The sequence below is a fragment of the Rattus rattus genome, chromosome 10 (genome assembly GCF_011064425.1).
Source record: "Rattus rattus isolate New Zealand chromosome 10, Rrattus_CSIRO_v1, whole genome shotgun sequence".
NCBI classification, from domain to species: Eukaryota; Metazoa; Chordata; class Mammalia; order Rodentia; family Muridae; genus Rattus; species Rattus rattus.
Window position 1 is genome coordinate 53,246,596 of NC_046163.1, and position 24,387 is coordinate 53,270,982.

At 39.7% G+C, this 24,387-nt stretch overlaps 1 protein-coding gene across 1 annotated transcript in view; it reads left to right on the forward strand.

Moving 5' to 3' along the window:
* Window positions 1-24,387, forward strand: part of Fmn2 (formin 2) — a 309,451-nt gene that overhangs the window by 156,617 nt on the left and 128,447 nt on the right. Inside the window, 2 exon segments of the mRNA XM_032914755.1 lie at window positions 23,477-23,568; window positions 23,720-23,849. Of these exon segments, the coding sequence (XP_032770646.1) occupies window positions 23,477-23,568; window positions 23,720-23,849 (222 nt within the window).

Consider the following 24,387-nt stretch of genomic DNA (forward strand, 5'->3'; position numbering starts at 1 on the left):
CTAAGAGGGTGCATCAAGAAAATTCTGCTATTATTAGTTTTGTCTAAGTGAGAAATTTTATTTCTGATATTTCATACTGTGCTTTATTTCTGGAAACCCCTTGAAATGTTAAGATTTAAAGCTAAGTATTCCATTAGAATATATTTTGGCATATTGTCCTTTATGCCATGAAGCATACATCGAACTAGTGTTTCTAGTTCCTTGTCTATTACTGGAGCATCTATGTGTCATCTTGTGGTTCGCATCTGCTGATTGTATTTTCCTGAGAGTTGATCTCATTTTTCTGTGCCTCTGGTGCATTAGATAATTTTATGTTGTATCTTAGGCAATACTTATGCACGTATATCATTATTCTTGGCAGAAAATATAACGCTTAAATGAAATCTGTACGGTGTCTGTGGGTTCTTTATATTAAAAAGAGATTTAAGTTGTTTTTCAATACCTAATGTCTAGGGTGAGCTCTCAGCAGCAGACTCAGTGGAACAGATAACATCATTGAGAACAATCGAAGGTGAAAATAAGACATGGCAGCTGAAGAGATGGCTGAGTGGACAAAAATATTTGCTGTATAAATGTGAGGACCAGAGTTCACTAGAACCTGTGTAAATGCAGGCTCTGTGCAGCAACCACCTGCAACTTTAGTGCCCTGAAGGCAGAGGAGTGGGTTGCTAGAACAGAGAGCATGAGCTAGTCACCTCAGAGAACTGTGGGTTCAATGGTGAGAACCTGCCTGCCTCAAGGAATACGGTAGAGACTGGTCAGAGAGCACTCTTGTTGACTTTGGGCTTCCTCATGCATGAGCACTCATCTGTGTATGAAGTTGTATGTACCCATGCATATACACTTGTGTGGACAGGTGCCCAAACACATGTGAACAAGCATATAGCTGTACATGTATATATATATATATATATGTCCCTTAGATATATCTAACTAAATGATAGTATTCAAGTGGAGGATGTCTTTTAACGGAATCTTTCCTTCAATTAGTAAATTAGACAAATAAGGAAAGTAGTATATAATTTTAATAATTCTACAATAGGACAATTGCAATATATCAAGACATGTACAAATATATATGATAAAGTATATATATATATGAAATATGCATATTATGCAGGTTTTAAAATCATAATATACTGTGTATGTTATCTGTGTGTCTTTGTGTGTTCATTAGTGTATTCCTGACTGAAGCCAAAGATTATATTAAGATGTCCTCTTTTTTTCCCCATCTTTATTAAATTGGGTATTTCTTATTTACATTTCAAATGTTATTCCCTTTCCTGGTTTCCATGACAACATCCCCTAACCCCTCCCCCTCTCATTCTATATGGATGTTCCCCTCCCAATCCTCCCCCCATTACCGCCCTCCCCCCAAGAGTCCCGTTGACTGGGGGTCCAGCCTTGGCAGGACCAAGGGCTTCCCCTTCCACTGGTGCCCTTACTAGGCTATTCATTGCTACCTACGCAGTTGGAGCCCAAGATCAGTCCATGTATAGTCTTTGGGTAGTGGCTTAGTCCCTGGAAGCTCTGGTTGGTTGGCATTGCTGTTGATATAGGGTCTCAAGCCCCTTCAGCTCTTTCAGTCCTTTCTCTGAGTCCTTCAATGAGGTTCCTGTTCTCATTTCAGTGGTTTGCTGCTGGCATTCGCCTATGTATTTGCCATATTCTGGGTGTGTCTCTCAGGAGAGATCTACATCCGGTTCCTGTCAGCCTGCACTTCTTTGCTTCATCCATCTTGTCTAATTGGGTGGCTGTTTATGTATGGGCCACATGTGGGGCAGGCTCTGAATGGGTGTTCCTTCTGCCTCTGTTTTAAACTTTGCCTCCCTATCCTCTCCCAAGGCTATTCTTGTTCCCCTTTTAAAGGAGTGAAGCATCCGCATTTTGCTCATCCTTGAGTTTCATGTGCTCTGTGCATGTCTTCGTTATTTGCTTTCCAACCTTCCAGTACAAGTTCAAATTGAAAACAGAAGCCAGGGAATAATACGAATAGTAAAATTTATCATAGTAAATATCAGGCAATAATAGATACAAAATTAAAACGACAGCTCTCACCATGCTTTGGGGCTTAGCAAGCATACCGAGGGAAGAAAGGTCAAATGGTGGAGGGAGTCCTTCAAGGCCGTGAGCAGAACTCATTAGGGAAGGTAAGATTGTAATCTGTTAGTTTACCTAGGTTGCTGTGAATGGGTGATAATGAAACATACTTTCCTGTAGTAGGTAGATAGACTCATGGATATTCTTGTAAGAGTCAGCGTGCTCAAGTTGTTAAGATGCCTGGAGCTTAGAGTATGTTTACAGTCTAAGAAACAAACCACCGGAGCCATGGCAGTTTTAGGACTAGTGCACATGGTCAGAGAGCCTAGGCCGTAGTTGCAAGGCGCTCACCAAGCCCTGCACAATGCCTGTGCTGTGGGGTAGTGCCAAGGTACGGGCACATGGCCTCTGCTGCTGGTCAGTACAGAAGAGAAAAACAAACGCAGACAGCTGTGCACATATATCTGCTGTGCACAGGACTGGGAAGATAGCCCTGTTTCTGACGAAGCTCTTCAAGCGCCTCCTACTGGCCAAACCTAATTTCCTGTAAAGATGGGCTCCCCTACTGTTTCATCTTGGGGAAGGTTCCAGAAAGTAAATTGGGAGGTGAGCAGCAGTAAGTGGCAGAGATGCCAGAGAGGACGGAGGTTTGGAGAAATAGTCTTATCTTGCATGGAAGTCATATGCTGTTTTGTGACTCCATGTGACAGAACATATTGCTCTGAAGGGTTCACTAGAGAAGTAGGGGAGGGCAGTCACCATGCACATGCTTAGTGTTGGCATAGATTCTCTTTGGAAATACTTTAAACTTTATTGTGGCAGATTACTTTTAGTAATTAATTCACGTAAAACTTCCTGAGTTTTTGTATGATATCTGAATAAGCTTAATTGTGTCTTACAAATAAGGACATTTGAAGGGCATGCAAATTTTATCTGAAGAAAGTTTTAATGTTTTAATTCCTTTTGTCATACATATATGAGAGGCAATCTTTCATAGCATTCCATTACTTACCCTTGGGGACAAAATAATATAGCTAATGTGAATGCCTTCTCGTAAATACACTTTCTTTTTGCCAGATGCTTAAATGCCAATGGACTGTTTTAAAGTAGTTGTATTTGATCTCTGAAACAGATGGGGGTGTTTGTTATACAAACCTTATTTAGAATCTATTCCTTTTTTTCTTCCCTGATTGCATATGTTTGGCAGTGAGTTTTCCCTTCTAGATGTGAATGAATTTTGGGCAGTCTCCAAATCTAAACACACCCTAATTTCAAAAACCACAATCCTGAGGGCCCGATTCCTGTTTATCAAGGAATTAAGACTTCGTGAAAACCACACAGTTACTATATACAGTCTGCTGTAGTGAGGTTTTAAAAACAGAACTCTTTATAGTTTATTTAGGGTTATTGAGTATCATTAAGTTCACAAGAGTCAAGCCTTTGCCGTATATAGTTATTTAAATGTACATATTGCTTCTGATTCTTAAAATGTACTCCTACTATGGCATGGTGAGTTTATGGGACAAGTGAAGAGGGATTCTGGGGTAGGAAGGGGAGGGTTATTAAGGTACATTCCTTTTTTTTTTTAGTGTATCAAATGACTATCATTAGATCTAAATGTATCTAAAATATCCACAGACAACTGTGAGTTCAAAGGTTAATTTTAATTTTTCATTTTACTTCTTGTTAAGAAAACTGAACAAAAAAAAAAGAAAACTGAACAAAAGAATCCTAAGTTGTGTTTTTAAAAATATTAAAAAATGAAGCCAAACCTTAAAAGTCAATCCTATTAGAAGTCCAAATGAAGAAAAAAAGTGAATAAAGATAGGGCGGGAACAAATTCTACACCCCTGTGTGATTAACCAGCTCTAATCCAATTTAAAGGACTGGGGACGGGGGAGGCAGGTAGGACAGAAAGAATGAGAAGTCTAAATTTACACTTCTTAGGATTAAATTTCACAGGCATACTTTCTAGTTTCAGTAATCTTCACTTAGGGTGGTGCTTGACATACCAGCAAACTTTAATCTGGAAGAGGGCCAGAGCGTGTGTCACATGATACAGCATCCCGAAAAGCCTAGACCCTGTTGCACTAGGGAAAATGAATTGGATTAACCATCTGTGTTCCTCTAGCTCCCCAGAGGAATTTAATTGATTCACGTTTGAAGCACCATTCAGCCATCGGGTTCTTCAAAGGACAATGTATTGACTTCCCCAGTGTAGCTGTCTGAAAGCCCAACTCTGTCTCACTGTTCCTGTTTCACTGTTGAGTTGGTTCATGGGATCTCTGTAAAGCATGCTCACTTTCGCCTGTAAATACACTGAAGGCGAATTACAAAAGTAAAAAAAAAAAAAATGAAAAATGGAAAGCTGTACACTTTGAATCCCTCACTGATTGGTTGAACTAATAGGGTTAATTAAAATAAAAACAGATCATAAACTTACCATGCCTATTTTTCAGTAACCAAGTGCGTTGCATGGATTCCTAGTGAGTTAAGCTGACTGGCATGGCTGAGGTAGTAACTGGAGGATTGCATTAGTTGCTTATATCTGGTCTCTCTCTTGTTTTACGTTATGTTAGACTTTGATAATTGGTTTTTTCCTAAGGTACCTTTTCTGAGAGCACTGAGCTCCCTTCATGGTCACCGTTTCTTGGGGCAGTCCATTGCTAATTGTTACTTGCAGACCTGTGTACTGTGGAGCTCCTTTCTGGGGCTTTTCAGTGGGGAATCTGCCTGCTTTGAGTTTTGGCTTTGTTTGTATGTCTGTTTTTGGTTCTATATAGTTCTGGCTACTTTCCCATCTTTCCACTTTCTGCCTTCCAAGCACCTGGATGAACTGAGTTATACTAGATTACACTAGAGCGGCAGTGAGCGGAGCTCTTTCTGAAACTGTCCTCCTGATGAAAGACCATCAGTTTCCTTTCCATCCTGCTGTCCTAGGGACTGTTTCTTTGTGTCAGTTGTCCTGTGCATCCACAGTGTGGTGCTCCCCTTTCTTTGCATTCTCTGTTCACTGTTACTCACTTGTCTGGCCTGTGTACTGTGCCGATATTCTCTTAATCAGCATCCTCAACTCCCCAACCTCATGAAAATTCCTCCCTTAGTATTATCTGCCCTGGACATGCACTTAAATGCAACAAAAACTTATACCAAGACACATAAGCATTTATGGTATGTGTTTAGCTTAGCAGTCTGAACAAATTCCTTTGCACATTATTTGTTTTGAAATACCACGGTTTGGAGCTAAGGAGATGGATCAGTCAGTAATGGCTTCCCAGACAAACATGAGGACTTGGGTTCACATCTGCAGCAGCCATGTCAAAAGGTAGGCTTAGTGGTATCTGTCCAGAACCCCAGCACTGGGGAAGCAGAAAGAAGAGGAGTCCTGGAACTCACTGGCCAGCCAGCCGAACTAGTAGCATTAGCAAGCTATAGGTTCCATGAGGAACTTTGTCTCAAAAAATAAGGTGGAGAACAATCAAGAGACACATTCAGCATCAATCTCTCACTTCCACACTCACATATGCACTCAACCAGGACTGCGCGCACGCGCGCACACACACACACACACACACACACACACACACACACACGAACATGTATAGGAACACATATATGCAAATAAGATCGTTACAATCATAATTTGAATATGTGACGCTAAGCACAGGTTCCACAAAACTAATTTAGGGGCATTTTGGTTAGAATTTTAACTGTATTATTTGAAATGTCAGGTATGTGCAGAACATATATTATTTGTATCCAAGCCGAATCCACCCTGACGTTCACAGACTACACGCCCTGCTGGTTTCATGTGTGTTCTTCTTGCTCTCCGTGTTATTGCTCTTATCCTCAAGGTCCAATGACTGGTTCCTTCATAACAGTGAATGTAGTTCATCCACAGGAGTACAGGCAACCTACTAACAGCCACACCTCTGAAGAAGAATGATCCCAACATCCCTGGACCATCTTCAATTGCCAATAGTTCCTTGGCGAGAGGTGGGCCACACACACCCATGAGGGCATGTTGAGTGGCCTGAGCTCCTGAAGGTTTCTTATAGCTACCCTTGGCCTCTGTGAGCTCAGAAGCACAACAGCCACGTCACGTCCAGAAGGTCACATTTCATAGCCCACTTCCCTATCTCTGACTCTTTCCACTCCTTCCAAAATGTTTCCCAAGCTTTGGGCAGAAAGGAGTTCATATAAATGTTCCCTTTCGGGCAGAGCACATAAGTAATCACTTACTCCCAGTACTTTGACTAGTTATAAGTCTCCACATTGACTACTGCCCACTGCCAAAGAATGTTAATGGCACCATGAACTCAGGGAACGAATTCCCAGTATAACTGCTCTGTGTCGAAAGGCACCTTCTCAGATCCTTCTGTCTGCAGCAGGACTCAAGTGGGAAAGGGCATTGTGGGAGTCACTGGGCTCTGTAGCTTCTGCGATTTGCATGATTCCTGTTTGTGTGAATGGAGAAGTCTTTTCCTAGGATTCCTGTACTCTCATTTTGGTCTTGAGGGCCCTGGTACTATCAAGCATAGGTGAGGATCCACATTCGCCTTCAGCTTCTGGTGCTGAACATTAGGCCCTGCATAGGCTCAGGTTCTCAGTTCCGTTGCCCGCTTTCCTGCTGAGGCCCTCATCTGGCTTAATGACTTCCTTTCCGGACATGGTCTCATTGCGGAAGTATCTCTATTTTCTTCCATGGAGTTTTGGGTCGGATTTCCAACACACCATCTTACTTAGAAGCTGAGGGTTGCGTCTTACTTTTAGAAGCAGTCTGTGGCTTCATTGTCACTGTCCCGGAAAGCGGGGTCCAAGAACAGAATCTGTTATCCTAAGTGAGATGGACTTGAGCTCCTTAGATTCTCACCTCATACTTGCCTTGGTTTCATTTTGTGTTCTGAGATAGGGACTCCTGTGTATCTCTGGCTTTCCTAGGATTTGCTGTATAGACTAGACTGGTCTCAAGCTCTCCACTGAAAGTTGTTCACGACATTGCTTGCCTTGACATTGGCTTTGCAGGTGAATGTTGCCACTCCCTTTTCTTTTGTGGAGTCACCACTTTTGTGTGCACCACTGACTGCCTGACTGCAGTGTGACCCTGGGTGAATACCGCTTACACCCACATGTCAGTTTTCTATGACACAAATCCAGTACAGAGCTAGCTTTTGCAACAAATAGTTAGAATGTCTTACACCCAATATTTAAAGAAATATATTAATGATGAATTCTATTTATATCCAAATGGAAATCTTCCATTTGCTACAGATAGTACAAGTGAAAACTTAAGTAATTTATAATGCTATGTGAATTTTTAATAATGCAAATGAATGCTTGGATATAGTGAAACAGAAGATGTAGTGGAATAGATAGACATTCTTACCATATTTTATTATTTTCTTGGATACAATAGTTAAAAATACCTGTGTCATTTCTGTTACCATTTACTAAAATGATGAACCCATAGTTAAGTTGAATAGTTTGTCTAAGACATGTATTATGGTTTCATTTATGAGCTTCCCTGTGTCTATGAACATTTATATTAAAATATAGAACAGTTAAAAAATTTTAAAAATAATGAATGCAAAACAATAATGCATATTAATACTTAAAAAACACTTTATGCAGTATGCACATTTTATTTTTCAATTTAAAAATTACTGCTGTGTAATAGTTCTTTTGTATCTACTTTCCCTCTACTGGAAGGAGAATATAATTTCATTTTGCATCTAAAATGTGTGGCAATTTTTCCATGCTCACTTGAATATATTTATTTTTATATGATAAAATCCAACAGACTGTGAGACGCTTTAAGTCCCTTCTCCCCTATATAAAGATGGTTAGATCAGAAAGATCATAGTGACTGGAGGAGGGGAAATGTGACATTCCACTAGATCTAAGAGCCCAGACTTCACGTAGACAGAATGGAGGGCAGGGGGGATTGGTTACAGTACTCTTCCTGTGTCAAAGTCATATTCTCCTGAAGAATACCAGTCTAGCTACTGACCTCTTTTTGTTCCATACTGATCAAAATTAAGAGTTATGCAATGTTTCTACTACTTAAAAGGAGAGAGAGAAAGAGACTGGGAGACAAAAAAAGAGAGACGCCACTGTGGCCATCTTTGTGCCTTAGAGAAGTAGACAGAGATGTAGTCCTCAATAAATGTGTCTGCCGTCCTACAGTACTGCCTTAATCCTCGCTTTGATCCTTGCTTCTATTTCTTCTCGTGTTTGAGTTCTAAATGTAAACCTTGTTCAATAATAGGAATACTTGTTTGTGTCTCTCCTTATTACAGAGTCCTTTGGTCCTTTCATGGCATTTCTCCCCTTCACTCTGAGCATGAATTTTATATCTTTGTGTGTGGTGGGGAATTGTTTATACGTTCCTGTCTTTCTAGCAGCCATTGTTTTTATCTAAATTCGATTGCTCCGTGGTCGTCTTCTTATTTCTTGCTTTGACAGCATTAACAAACCTTTTCGCTTGGTAGGATGCAGAAAGTGTCTCTCGCACATACATTCTCAACCATACAGCAACTTGAGGAGGACAGACTCTTCTGACACCCACACTAAACATTTCCCAGTAACTTTCCATGAAGCATTAGTGAAATGGTACAGTTGGCTAGCAGATACAATAAATTTTTTCAACTTGGTGCCATAAATGTCTGCTAGACCACCCTTAAATTCTTTTATTCTGCTGATGTTAAATGAATGAATGTAGGACTAGGAACATTGTGGCTTATGTAGAAAAGTCCCAGATTTGGCTTGTGTATGAATATGTAAAGAAAGAGTTTTTTGTTTCCTTTTTCTCTCTATCTTTCTTTCTTTCTATTTCTCTCTTCCTTTTTGTTTTATAATGGTAGCAATTGTGAGGGGAAGACGGATGGGCGGCAGGGGAGGGGACGGAGTAGAACCCAGGTCTCTACACAGACTAAGAAATGTTCTTTTCCCAAACTACAACCTCTGCTGTGTTGCTTATTTTACACGCCTGATAGAAACCTCGTTATCACTGAAACTGGGTCCTGAGTTGAAATTACGCATGAAGAGAAAAAACAGTCGTCGGCCTTGACGTATGATGCTTGATATGGTCACCAACTTTTCTTGCTTATTGCTCATGATTACAGCGGCTGAAATTTAATTGGGCAATAAATTTATTAGAGGAGTAAATAATTAGCTCTCTTAATCAGATGTGGAACTCCTAGTATGTTTTTGTTCACTGAACTTACTTAGGAACTTGAGTGGTTCCAGATGGTGTCTCATGTATATTTGGTTTTGAGTGTGTGTGTGTGTGTGTGTGTGTGTGTGTGTGTGTGTGTGTGTGTGTGTGTGTGTGTGTGTGTTCTGTCAGGTTTACATATGTAGTTAAATGTTCAAAATTTGGAGGTTCCCACCAACGACCCTATGCATCGGAAATCTTAGCTTTCCATATCAGGAGTGCACTGTAGCCATTTTTGATGGCTACACCCTTTCATGTCACCCTTTGAAATGTTAAGGATATTAAGTGGTTTTGCGTATTCCAAGAAGAAAATCTGTAAATGGTAGTTGAGGATAATACTTGTAATTTTTATTTTGAGTTTACTTGAGAAGTTTATTTGGGTTTGAAGGTACAGTCCTCATGGTTGGGAAGTATGGTAGCTGGACTCTGTGGTAGCCAGTCACTTTATATCTTTAGCCAAGGACCAGAGCTGAATGCTGGTATTCAATTGGCTTTTTCCTTTTTATTTTTTGCTCAGTCTCCAGCCCTAGCCCATGAATTCCACCACCCACATTCAGGGTGAATCTTCCGATCTCAGTTAAACACTCTGGAGACTCCCGAATAGATATTCCTAGAGGTTTATCTGGAAGGTGACTCTAATTCCTGTCAAATCGATGACCAGGATTAATCACTATAACCATGCAAATACCCTGAAAGATTTTAAGATTAGGAGAGGTGTGGGCTGGCAAGATGGCTCAGTAGATAAGGCTACCTGCCTCCAAGCCTGGCAACCCGAGGAAGATCCCTGGAGCATGAACGTTGGAAAGAAACGACTGACGCAAGCTTTGGCCTTTACTTCCACTCACTTCATCCATAAAGAAATAAATGGAGAAAAGAATGATTAAAAGAGGTGTAATTCAGCAAACGGTAATATACAAACCACACTCTTGAATATGCCAGATACAAGAGGATAATTTAAGTGGCCCTTTGATAATGTATATGTGTATTTTCCTTTCAAACTACTAAGACAAAAAAAAAAACTTTAAACATTCAAAGTTTTCTCTATAGCATAATTTACAAATATTTTAATATTTATAAAATGAGAGATATTATCAAATCTCATATTTTGTTTTACCCATGAAATACTTAAAGAAATACACACACAATCACATGACCTGCATGGGTTTGCATCAGGTACCCTGCATATGTACTGCAGCTTTCAGTAGTATTTTGGGGGGACTCCTGAGTGAGTGAACAAGTGGGCCTCAATTCTTGTTCTTGCTCTTGGGGCTCTCATATTTTTCTGTTGACCCGTCTTTGTCTAACATTGAAATGATGGTTTTTGTTATGTCTCGTATTTCATTTTGTTATGCTTTATTTTTATCTGTTTGAAGCCTGTTCTTTTGTAATGGATCCAGACAGGAGAGGAGGTAGGGAGAAACTGGAAGGAGTAGAGGGATGGGGAACTGTATTCAGAACCTTTTTAAACAAAAGGTTGGAAATACAATACATTCTTTCCATGGATCAATGCTAATATTAGTGGACTCGTTATCATGGGAGGGAGGAAAAACTGCCAGGTCCCACTACTAGACAAAGAACTATGGGCAGCTAATTGCTGCTGAGAGAAGAAATAATTTATTTTATTTTTTATTGTTTTATTTACTTACCTTCCAAAAGTTGCCCCCTTTCCTAATCCCACCTCCAAGAATTCTTAACCCCCTGCCACTCCCCTTTGTCTCACACCTAACACCCCTCTCCCTCAACATCCCCCTTCCCTGGGACATCAGGTTTCTCCATGAGTAGACACATCCTCTCCCACTGAGGTCAGACAAGGCAACCCTCTGTTACATATGTGCTAAGGGGCCACAGACCAGCCCATGCATGTTCTTTGGTTGGTGGTGTAGTCTCTGGGAGCTCCCAGGGGTCTGGGTTAGTTGATATTGTTGGTCTTCCTGTGAGGTTACCATCCTCTTCAGCTCCTACAGTCCTTCCTCTAACGCTTCCATAGGGGTCCCCAACCTCAGGACAATGGTTGGCTGTAAGTATCTGCATCTGTCTCAGTCAGCTGCTGGTAGAGCCTCTGAGAGGACAGCCATTCCAGGCTCCTGTCTGCAAGTACAATATAGCATCAGTATATTTTATTTTTTGATAATTATAGTTTCATAGTAGATTGCAAAATTGTACTCTATTGTCTTGAATACCTTTTCAGATTTCCCCAAGGGCGTATCTTAACAAGAGTAAACTTGCAGTGAATAGGAATTGACACTAGTCAATATACTAGTAGTATGCTCTACGGGCTGTTTTAGATTCTTCCAGGCTCACATGCCCCCTGTTCTGTGGTCAGGGAGGTTGTATCGGTGCCTGTCTAAGTAGAAAGTTCTTATCCATTTTATTGCATGTATTCTTAATTGCCATTATGAAAACACAGTTTTCCACCCCTAAAAAGGGTCCCTTAAACTGTCCTTTTAATTACACCCCCTACCTTCTCTGTCTCTTCTTCACCTCTGGCAGCCAGACATACACACACACACACACACACACACACACACACACACACACACACACACACCTTGATGTATTACCTGGTATCTTGTACTCTAGATATGCTCACTTGGGTCTCTATCCATGCATAAGTCTAATGGAAGTTGATAGCACTCACTATGCCCTTTGTAAAGTGGGTGAAGAGAGGTGAGGCTGATATGACCTGTCCCGATGTTGCCAGACCATCTTTAAAATAGTTGTCTTTTTCCTACTCAGTATACTGTGATTCATTCAAAGTCCACCCATGTGTCAACTCAGAGATAGATGAGGCATTCCACCTCGTCCTATGAAAGTTATAAGCATTATTAAAGCATCACAAAAAGCTGATAAATTAACCGTCAGTCATTGTTATATGTTCCTGAGATGTCCATCATGTAAATTGTGCAAAGAAGGCAGATGACCTAATGCCCTAAACTCATCATAGATGACTCAGCAGAGGAATTCCAAGTATTACCATATAGACACAAGGAAAAGGAGGACACAAAGCCAACAATACGCTCCACAGATGAACTTCAAACAAGCAAATCCACCTTCCATAGAGACTATTCACAACTGTGTGGTCAGGCTACAGGAGAACCATGCCCCGAATATTGTTGGTCATGTCAAGAAAGACCATGAAATTGTCTCTTTTATAAGATATCATTTTGGAAATCAAAATGGAATCCTTCTATAAAGTGCTTACCGAGTTATATAAGCAGTTAGTCCTTGGATCCACACTTGGAAATGGCAGCTATAAAATGATTAGACCTTCATCTCAACCTAGTTCTTTCAGCTCCAGTTTGTTCAGCATCTTCCTTCTAATGGTCAAATCCTGGTGCTGCATGGAAGCCGTGAGAGCGACCCTCTGTTAAGGTGCGAATGCCTTTCCTGAAACACCCACATGGGCAAACAGACACACGGGAGCCAGCAGTGCTCAGGACAGGAAGTGTCTTCATTAACTATGACCAGAGTGATGAGAAGCAGGGCATTGTGTCTTGAAGCAGAGACATAAGCAAAAGGGCACTACTAAGACGGCATTGAATATTTTACAGGCGACTGAGGTTTATTCAAACCAAGTTGCATGCCTCAAACTCCAGATAAGTTTTGTCTCACATGGCTGCAAAGGACCTGGCATTTCTTCTCTAGTTCCTGATATAGGAAAAGATAACAGCAAATAATTCCTGAATTGATTCTTGCCAAATTAAAACAAAACAAAACAAAACAAACCTTTCAATGTACTCCGTGATGAAATAATACATTGGACTCTTGGTTGTGATTTTTTTCAAAAGTTTTTTGTTTGTTTGTTTGTTTGTTTTTAAAGATATATGTTCACAGAATTTTCAAAAGAACTGGGACCCATCCAAAGCAACAAATTCATGTATTTCCTGGAATTGTCTGACTCTCTTATAACCTCCAAATTTCCAGAAATCCTGTGTGTTAGATGTTATCTGGCCCCATGCATACTTGTGTATAAAGGGAGTTTATTATATTCCTTAAGAAGAGCTCCATTTGTGAAATGGTGAAGAAATCTATGATCAGTGACAGTCTTGATGTTGCCAGACCATCATACAGATAGACACATGCTGACTTTAGTTAATGTGGGTTTTGTATACTATGTGTCTGGAGAGGTTGAAAGCGTTGTTGACGGAAAGTCTCCCTGTAGTGGAAGTTCAGCCTGGATGTCTACATAATTCTGATCTGGAACACTTGATCATTAGTATAGGAGATTTAGGTGTAAGGTGGAATCCTTATAAGTCAAGCTTCAAAATTGTCTATGAGAAGAAATGAAAACCCTTTGTTTAAGTATACACACTATGTATGGTTGGCTGGGGTCTCTCGGGTCACCACAGTGGCATGCTGTCAAAGCATTCCTGAACATTGATCTACAGTTCAGAGAATGGGAAGCTACTGAAAGATTCCCTCCTTCTAAGTAAACATGATCCATTATAGATGCAAAATTGGCTATAGTTTTTACTGTTTTTTTTTCTTCTGTAAAATTACAAGATTTTATTCTAAAATTCCATTGGACATTTGACTTCATCCAAAAATCTCTTTTCTTGTGTAGTTTGTTAGTTATATAAAATTGTTTCAAAAGACTGGCATTGCTTTTTTGCCGTTTATACCAATGAGTATCAATGAGACATACGAAGTACCTGTGGTTGCATTACCTCACTTCCTTTAAGCAGAAACAACAAACAAAGAAACAAAGCCTTGTATCTTGAATGCACCTGCCAGTCATAGAAGGAGTTACAGTTGGTCTCCTGGGCTCTGATGATCTTCCTGAATGACAGAGCCAGGTTGTGATGTCCCAGCATGCCTGCAATGGCTGCCGTCCTTCCCCACTGTGTTGAAAAAGTACAGGAAGAGAGGAATGGTAGGGGAAGGGATGGGTGAAGGGGTTCCTGGTGAGGAAGAAAGTGTGGGATTTAGATAGGAAAGAACAAAGTTTTGGCGCTGCCATGGCAAGCATAGTAATTGGAATAGAGAAAAAGCGTTAGTTCAAAGAAGGGGGGCCAGAAGGAGAATGACCAGGACTGTAGGGTTGTTGTGCTAGAGTAGAGGAGTGAAGGAGTGAATTAAAAAGTATGAAGAGATGTTACTAAAACAAACAAACAAACAAACAAACAACCCTCATCTCCCTGAGAAACACACACTTTCTCCATTCAATCTGATTCTGGCTATGATCATTGCTGTCAGATGCATTGATCTCCACTACTCTAAAGCCAACCATCCTTGTCACTGTACCTTCCTCCTCCAACCCCTGCTGATTGTCTTGTCTATTCCCTGAAAGCAGAATAGAACATTAAAAATGAATCAGGACACTTGAGAGCAATAAAATGCAATCTTCCCTCAGGTGTTTGTTCAGTGCCAGTTTTGTTTTGATGTGTGTTGAGCTAGCAGTACAATGACGAGCAAAGCCATTAATTATTTCTATACCATAGATTTATCTTCCTAGTGTATACTCCAGGTTTTGAATGTTCTTATAAAGTTATCATATGTGCTGCAGGGGAAAGTACATTTGTCCAGGGAGGTTTTACTAAGGGACAGAAATCACAATATGTTGGGGACGGGTGTTTCAGAAAGGCCTCTCCAAAGTAGAGAGATAAAGGGAAAGCGAGCATGAGTAGATGTGGAGATGGGAGGTATAAGGGATGTTTTGCATACAGAAAACAGAATTGATTGTATAAGAACTCAGTCTATTTGAAGGACAAAGAGAAGGCCATTAGGAACAGAACATAGGTAGCAAAATCATATTGGGCTATATGAATGCTGAGTTTAGGCCAGAGTGACGGCTTAGCTGTTAAATTCTAGGCTCCTAACCAAAGAGAATGCTGAGGTCTGTGCTAGCAATCTAGGAATGATGAACATCCCTTAAAGACTTTAAATAGGGTATGCATAGTCTTATAGTCATTGAAGAAGCAAGCAACAGCCACAAAAAAAAAAAATCATATTGTGTTATGAGAGGTGCTTGCACCCGTATTAGGCTGACAGGATATTGAAGTAGTGTATGGAGAGATCATGGTATTTAGGACCAGGATGATGGCAATAGAGGATCATGTGAAACTTAGTGACTTATTTGGTATGAACGTAATGTACAGAGACATCTAGATGACCTCCCAGGTCTCTTGGTAGAAGCATTGTTTCCCAGGGCACTGGAATAAAGGTCATTGAAGGCTTGGAGAGAAGAAAATATATGAGCTTGCTTTTAGAAGTGTTGATAAAAGTGCTGAGACAGTAATGGATTCCGTGAAGCAAAACTCTTGCTTAGAAAGGAAATACAAACTATATATATATATATATATATATATATATATATATATCATGTCATTGTTAGATATAATTAATAAAGAAGATACATGGTAGCAGAAATTGAGAAAACTAGCAAAGTTGTGGCATTAAATATATGAGAAAGATGTAATTAGGTACAAGATTATCTAGAATATTTAGAAATCATAGATGTTGGTGTTTGAGGAGAGGAGCAAAATTTTAATATTACCTCACGAATTGGAAAGAATCAGAACAAAGGAATTTGGAAAGATTTGTCTGACTGAGTATTTTTACTATATATCCCTTAGCATACTTGTATCTTTGGATGATAATGATACTGCATACACACACACACACACACACACACACACACACACACACACACACACACACCCACTCACACACACACATATCCATCCTCAAAGGATGTCAGGAGTTCAAATCCATGCCTCCTGGAACCCCACTTGAGAAACATTTGCTTTTTAACCAATTGATAGACATGATCAAAAGAAATAGAATATCAATATTCTCTCAGTAACTGGATGGTAAAACACTAATGGTAAATCTCCCACATTCTCGTGTCACAGGGCATACAGGAATTAAGCCAATTCTTACTTTAAAGCATCTTTCCTATGGAGTAGGTTTCATGATACCAGAAAGTGCTATCTGTGCAGGGTGCTAAGATTGGAGGAAGTAATTAACAGTCTCAACCAGCTGTGAATTCTGCTAGCTCTAAGAAAGACCAGCCATGTCAAGTATCACAGAGACTTGTCACGTATCATAGAGCCTTGTCAAGTATGAGCCATGCCAAGTATCATGGTATCACTGGTTAATGTGCAATGAGATTGAGCCTGTGGAGTGCTCAGCCCTAAATAGGACATATACATCCCACCTCTCCTCAAGACTCAGGGATCATTCAGGCTAAAAAAAAAAAAAAAAGAAGAAGAAGAAGAAAAAGAAAAAGATAAAAAGTAGCCAACGGGGGCTGGGGATTTAGCTCAGGGGTAGAGCGCTTACCTAGGAAGCGCAAGGCCCTGGGTTTGGTCCCCAGCCCCGAAAAAAAGAACCAAAAAAAAAAAAAGAAAAAAAGTAGCCAAAGAACACTGTGTACCAGTGTTTTCCACACATAATAGCACCATATCCATCCTGAACATATATGTGGTGGTTGTATGCCTATGTATAAGACATGTACAAGATCAATCCAGTCAAAAATTCCAGCATGGATGGAGGAGGGACTCATGAAGATGCACCCAAAAGAATTTGCTCTAGACCATTGATGATTGTCAAGGGCTCTGAGTACAGCATAAAGGGTATTAAAATGCCTGATGGAATTAATGATGAGAACCAGAAATCTAAGTCTGAACTGGCTTGTGAATGAGATGCCTGAGGGTTTGATATCATGACTCTGTGTAACTGCTGAAAACACATGGATAACAACTGGGTTCACTTAGAGTAAAGCAGTGAATCTTGGGGAAGGGTCTAACCTTATTCTTCTACAAATAAACAAAGTGGAAGTGGGTAAGACATGTACATTTTTAAAATATGGAAGTCACTGAGATATAGTTACTCTACTCTGGACTCAAATGACTTCTTTTGGCAAGGAATTTCTTCAGTGATTGGAAGTGAACAGGGCTTGGACATGATAGATCTCTTAAGTGACTGTTTAAAACTAGAAGGTTTTTTTCTGTTATCGATTGGTATATGAGTATGAGATCTACAGAGTGAAACCATTCCAGCCAATGACTCTAACCACCATTAGCAAACACTATGAGACTCACTGGTATCCCCCTCACAGGTAGGGAGTTACATGTAACATTCAAAACAATAGCAGAAAGTAACCGTAGAAGACCCACAGGAGTGAAAGTAGTTTATTTGGAGCTTGATTTATTGTGCTATAGAATTTTGTGTGAATTTAAGGACATGTATATGTAAGGATTTAGACCATCTAGTGAAGTGTCTGGCAAACAATATACCTTGGAATAAATTATAACGAACAGTCCAGATTCCTTGTTTCTTCCTTTTTTTTTTTTTTTTTCCATAACACAGCAGCTCTGTTTAACCACAGACTGGTGGGCCAGGGAAAGAAGAGCATTTGAGACCAAATTGACTTTGGAGTGCCAACAAAACCCAAACCATCCATTTAAACTCTGGGTTGTGGTACAAATTTCAATCATAGTTTGAGATGATTTGTACAGTTGAAGATAAGGGTAAGAATTTGAGACCTCACTAGGTATAAAAACACCAGACATTTACTTGATCCTTCATGTTTTGCAAGAAGAAATCCAGGGTGATGGTCCAAGAACAATTAGACATGATTTAAAGGAACACAACCAAGCATATAAACACATTGTCTGACAAATGTAGCATATTCTAGACCTCATTCTTGTACCTTCGCACATATCTCTATGCGCTATATGAAAAGTTCTCAATAGAGTTGTACTAGACAAGTGTATAGATGACTGAATTTATACTCCTTCTGGTAGGTATAGTATATTTTTTAAATTTATTTGTTTGCTGACATTTGGCAGAACTGATTCAGTTTCAGGCATGCACAAATAATCTATTTTAGAGCTTATACGATCTCTTAATGGCCTTTACAATCCTACTAGGATGATGATAGATTAGTGCCATGATTTGCCAATCATGCTTTAGTGTTTTTTGCTTATCCTTATGTTTCCTGCCTTCTCTCTTTCTATGCTGGCTAGATTTATGTCAACTTGACACAAACTGTCATCTGAGAGGAGGATACCTCAGTTGAGAAAACACTTCCTATCATCAGGGTGTGGGCCAGCCTATAGAGCATTTTTTTAATTGGTCATTGATGGGGAAGGCCCAGCCTCCAAGAGTCACTAGGAATGGGAAAAGCAGAGCCAGTCCAGCAGCAGATCCTCAAACCAGATTTCCCTCTCCTTTACGGAGCTGTCTGAGGCTGACCTTGTCAAGGGACATTTCTTCCAGAAGAACAACACAGTCAGACTATCAGGCCGTTGGAATGTTGGATGTATTAATTGATTACAATAAGTAATAGCAAAATGATACTGAGCCTCACCCAAGGAGATCCACTGGTGTTGATCGTGCATGGGACATAAAGAAGAGCCTAAGAATATGTAAAATTAACTTATCCAGAGGTCTCACTTATTTTTCTTATAAGTGTTTTGAGGTGAAATCCCCTTATAATGCCTTTACTTATGCTATATTCATCAAAGCTGTCTTTTGGAAGCTGGATGAGAGCCTTGCTCACACTAGTGGGAAGGATACTGTATTGTGTGCATGCCATCTCTCAATAACCAGGAACTACTAGAGACCAGTCTGGTTTGTAAGAAAACTCACCGCCATGCTATAGCATCTGGAAAGAAGTTGCTTAGCAAAGAAGTCAAAGGATGTTTAAAAATCAGGTTCTAACCAACATCTCTGAAAGAGACTCATACGTGTTGGAATTGATCCCAGAGAACAGACCAGATAGGAATAAAGAGGAAATACTTGTGTAATATGAAGCTATTTTCTTATTTTGTTTTTGCAGTATTCTTTAAAGACATAATGCCAGTTTAAAAACAAAAACAAAACAAAAACAAAAACAAAACTTTACTATTGTTACTGGAAGTGCTTGCTTGAATATGGAGGGAATGGAAAAGAATTTAATTACCAACCATGTAGGAAAAGTCTACCTCATGGACAATAAGGAATTCTTGCCGTCGAATCGAGAGGCTCCTCAAAGTAGAACTGTTCTCATAATGACAGTAAGACGGTATTTGACATCTGATAGTGGCGGACATGTCCAATCATGTGATATTGTGACGAGCCTTCATGATCTACAGAGGTCACATTCAAGAAGCACACAATTGAGTTGCAAAATGACTGCAAATGGTTCATCTAGCTTAAGCCTGTCTTAAGAGTATTGTGGAAGTGTTCTTCATTCTGAAGGTCAAGAAAGCTCCAATGTGCCCTACAGTGTACATCTGTGTATCTAGGTCAGGCAACCTTTGCCCGGATGTGAGGAATGGTACTGAGTCTGTTGTGTCCACCACCAAAGACTCAACGATATATATTTTGAAAGACTCCTTCCCCCGTCTTTTTCTAATTTGCTCATGCTACAATTTAGATAGAGCTTCAGTGCTTCTTATAAAGAGCTGTATGTTGGACACTTACAGCATTATGGGAAATGAAACTTTTAAAAGGTGGGCTAGGTGGGAAGTCCTTACGTCATGGAGAAAGCTGCCTTCAGAAGGAAATAAAAGAGCGGTTATGAAGCTTCTAAGCTTTGAGGAACCCTGAGCTTTTCAGATTGAGTTTTAAGACCTAACCCAATTCCTCTTTGGCTTTTCTTTGGCAATGTGTTGTCTCTTTCCTGAATGTACTCCTGCCATTTATCCTGGGGCTTCTACAGATCTGTACTTTACCTGTTGAGACTCTTACGCCATAAAGTTAAGACCTAATAAGCAACTATTCCTTATCGCTTTAGTGTGGGTCAAGGACTAGTGTGAACGATTAGCACCATGACCATCAGTTGACTGTATGTGTGTGTGGTAAGTACAGATGTGTGTAAGAGAGGGCGGAACAGATATTACCCGAGATGATGCCAACTGAGCTCCGTAGAGAAAAGGGAAAAGCAGAAGGGTCACCATTACAGACATGCATACATGAGGAAGAAGTGTGGGTGGCATGGGCAATGTGAAAGTTCCCTCTGCTATCTTCAAATCAAGGCAGCTTTGTTTCTTCCCAAAATGAACAGAAATGCTCTGACTCCTGTTGAGATCACAGAATGCCTTGCAGTAATTAAATGTGTCTGAATGCACAACAACCAAAAAAAAAATCACTTGAAACCAAAATGTTGAAACCAAAGGCTGAGATGATTCTAGAAACCCTTGCCCTTGTTCCCTTGAAAGACTTGATATCAGCCTTGGTTCTGAACACATATGTGCACTTCGTACTACACATACCATATATACAGTTGCAAGAAACCTTCCCTGAGCACCAGGGCTTAGGGTTGAAATGATTTTGTGTCATAAACTATAGTGTTTTACTCTCTCTGTGTATTTGTGTGTTTTCCTGTGCTTTCGTTGGCACATAATGGTTTGATTACAGAAAATTACTACGACTAGGATATCTTTGTGTCTATTGTATTAGATGCTTGCTTACAAAAATGATAGTTTAAACTGCTGACTTGAGTCTTATAAAAACCCACTAAATGAATTTTGACTTGTGATTAAGAATTGCCAACAAATTTTGAAATGGCTCAGATATATACTTTTGCCAGTTTTGCACTAAGTGTTTGTGTGAAGTAGTGATTTCTACATTGAAGCTTACAAGTATTCATCTAGTTCTCAAAAACACGCAAATACACAAGTTTGTTTCACATCTGACCGACCCAAATGTTCTGCCACCATACCAGCATTTCATAGCTTGCTTGATCTCTCTTTGTCTGCCTCTGTCTCTCTGTCTCTCTCTGTCTCTCCCTCTCTTTCTCCCCCCCACCCCTCATTCTTCAAAACAGTCTAATGCAGATTGCCTTTGATGGGACGCACTCTATAGACCAGGCTGCCCTTGAACTCAGAGATCCACCTGCCTCTGCCTCCACAGTACCAGGATTAAAGGCTCATACCAACACTCCTAGTAGCATTTTATCTCTTACGTAAAAGTAAACAGGCATATTCACTGCATTTTTTGAAAATATGCTTTTTTATGTTTAATAAGTCATAATGTCACATGCAGATATCTTTTTTATTATTTATTACAACTAAATTGATTTTTAAAATCTATTACGTATACCTCTATACTCAGGGCCGTATAAAATTTCTTGGGCAAAATGGAGCTACCTGTAAAAGTATCAGAAGCCCCTTTATGTAACACAGCATATGAAGCATTTTACATTTGATTATTTACAATGATCCCTACTTTAGGAAGGGACTGTGGTACTGCCAGAAAGGTATCTGGCCAGAAAGCATTGCTTTGAAAGACTTAAAGGAACTCGCATGACTTATAGATGCATAGCCAGACACACACACGCATGTACACACACAGGCACACACATAGGCTTTTAGTCACATGCACACACACACACACACACATTCTCTCTCTCTCTCTCTCTCTCTCTCTCTCTCTCAGGTAAGTCTTCTGTCAACATGTATGGGTAAAAGTATTTTGTTTAAGAAAGCTCCATATACAGTTATGTAACCAAGTTGTAGCAAGCTGAACGTCTTTTTACCTTCTGGTGACGTTTAAGGTATAGAGTGAATGTGGGCTCATAAATATCAGATAGCTTCCATGTATTTTTTCAATGGAGAGGTAATGAGAATTCGAAAGCTGTCTCTAAGTTCCTCCACTCACATCCGTTGCCTAGTCAGTATTTACAGGTTTCATATTCTTCTATGACATTACTTTGTTCTCTCTTGCCAGTGAGAGCAGCGCTGTCTTTCTTAGGAAGCACATTTTATAATACGGCTTCAAGAGACATCATGGTGATAGTTGTGGGACTGACTCTTTACGTACTTGAGAAATAAATCAGATGATTGTTTTTTGAGGCTTATTTTTAATTATGTGTGTATGTACATGAAGACATGCACCTGTCAATTTAAATGCCTACAGAAGGTAAAAGTGTAAGACCTCCCTGGAGGTGGAGTTAGAAGCCATTATGAGCGGCCTGCTGTATGGGTACTGGTGATTAAACTTAGGTCCTCTGCAAGAGAAGAACACACTGTTAACCACTGAGCCATCTCTCCAGCCCCAGGTCATTGATCTTTCTTCCTCTAGATCTCTTGTACAAGTTCTTCATACATTGGGGAAGTATGGAAGTTACATATTAAATGAAACTCCTCTATGTAAGCCTGTGAACACTGACAGCATTCACCTCTCTTTTCACACCATTCTGATGATACATCCCATCCCAAAGAAACATGTATCCAGCTCTGTGTCTTACCTTCCCTCTTTGGCTGACCCGTCATCAGCTAGACGATGCTTCTTTTTGAGGTTAGATAGTTGTTATTCTAAATGAAAAACCTTTGTTTCTGAATAAGCAGTTAATTAATCCAGAGCAGCTCATTCACATGGATGCTGTCTATACATTCTCTGGAGACCCCTTTACTCAGTCTTGTCCATCCATTCTAACAAAGTATAGTATTGAGGGTATTCAAGTTCTGAGGACTTCCCTTCACCTCAGCATATGTGTGACTCTGAAATGCATGTGGCAGATTTAGCTTGGGCTCATCAGACTTGTCTTTGTGAGTTGTAGAATTATGTCCGAGTAAAAATTAAAAATGATACCGATATTTCGTAAGAAGAAGTCATTTTGTGCTTCATGGAATCCATAAAGCCTTCACTCGTACTAGAAATATTGATGGTTGTCTCCCATGAAGAAACAAAAATAATAGAATCTGTACTTAAAATTGTATGGCGTGACAGGAACTAAATATGGCCAGAACTACTTTTGTATCAGAATATCATGTTCAACATATGCGCTTATTTTTATTCCATGTTTTAGTAGTTTAATTGTACTTTTCTTTTTCTCCAAGTTTAACAAAAGCAATCCACAATTATTGCAGTATTTAGATATTTTTTAAAAAGATTTAAGACCAAATTAGTTCCAACTTTAACTTGATGGAGACTTGAATGAGATTACTTACTTAAAAACTGTGGCTTTCTAGAAAGTAACATAAAAAGCCAAATTAATGGAAAGAGGAAAACTATTATTTTATGCTTGAATGAATAAATATCTTTCAGATCATTAATAGTTAATAGCATTATTTCTGGGATTTTGGCATGATCTGGATTTTATTATACACGTACTTTCAAACATCTCGTGCACAAAGTCGTGTTACCTCAACAGATGTTAAGAAATTAAAGTATAGAAAATTCCCCTGTATTAAGATCATCGTTATCTGAAGGAGCTCTTGAAGAGTTTTGGAAAACAAAATGAAACTAAATAAAACAAAACAAAACACTTGGCTTTCGTTTTTCCAGAGAGCACAGTCAGATGAACTGGAAAAAATTGAAAAGCACAGTCGATCCTCCAAAGACAAGGAAAACGCCAAGTCTCTGGACAAACCTGAACAGTAAGTGTGTCTAGGGACCTGGGAGGCCAGCAAGATGGCGGCTGGGCCTCTCAGAGTGGGAGAGATGGGCCAATGCGCGTGTTTGTAATAAAGGAAGCACCTTTATTTGGGTCCTTCCACTTTTCCTCCCTCCTTACCTTTGTTTCCTTAGGTTCCTGTACGAGCTGTCACTAATCCCCAACTTCTCAGAGCGTGTCTTCTGCATCCTGTTTCAGTCAACATTTTCGGAGAGCATTTGCTCAATTCGTCGCAAGTTGGAATTGCTACAAAAACTGTGTGAGGTAGGTTCCAGAGCAGAGAAAGGAACACGAATTGTGATATTTAATTTTCTTCAGTCATGTTCTTATTTATATTCGTAATTTTTGTCCCCATGAAATACTCGTAGATTCGAGGGATAACAATCCCACATGAGGGAATGTTTGGGGACTGGGCTTCAGGCAGAAAGCATGGGTTTAGACGTATTCACAAGGCTGCCGGACCACATTGAGAGCCTGACCAATTTCTATTAGTCTCCTAGGATCTTGGCTGCCAGTGCTTTGCCAAAACCAAAGATATGAGACTCGCGAATGGATGTGATTTGAAGGCATTCATTTCTCTTTGGGTTGTTTATTCGAAATGGAAGCTCTGTAAAATGTTAAGGTTTATTACACCTAAATGGGTTTTGGAATAGTCATTTGACTTAGTGGAAGATAAATAACCTTCTGAATGCAACAAATACATTTTGGGCTGGAAGGACCACTATTAGCACTAACAGAAGCATTTGTTCTGATTAAACTAAAGCACCTGGCAGAGTGGAAAGCTATTACTAGAAACACATTC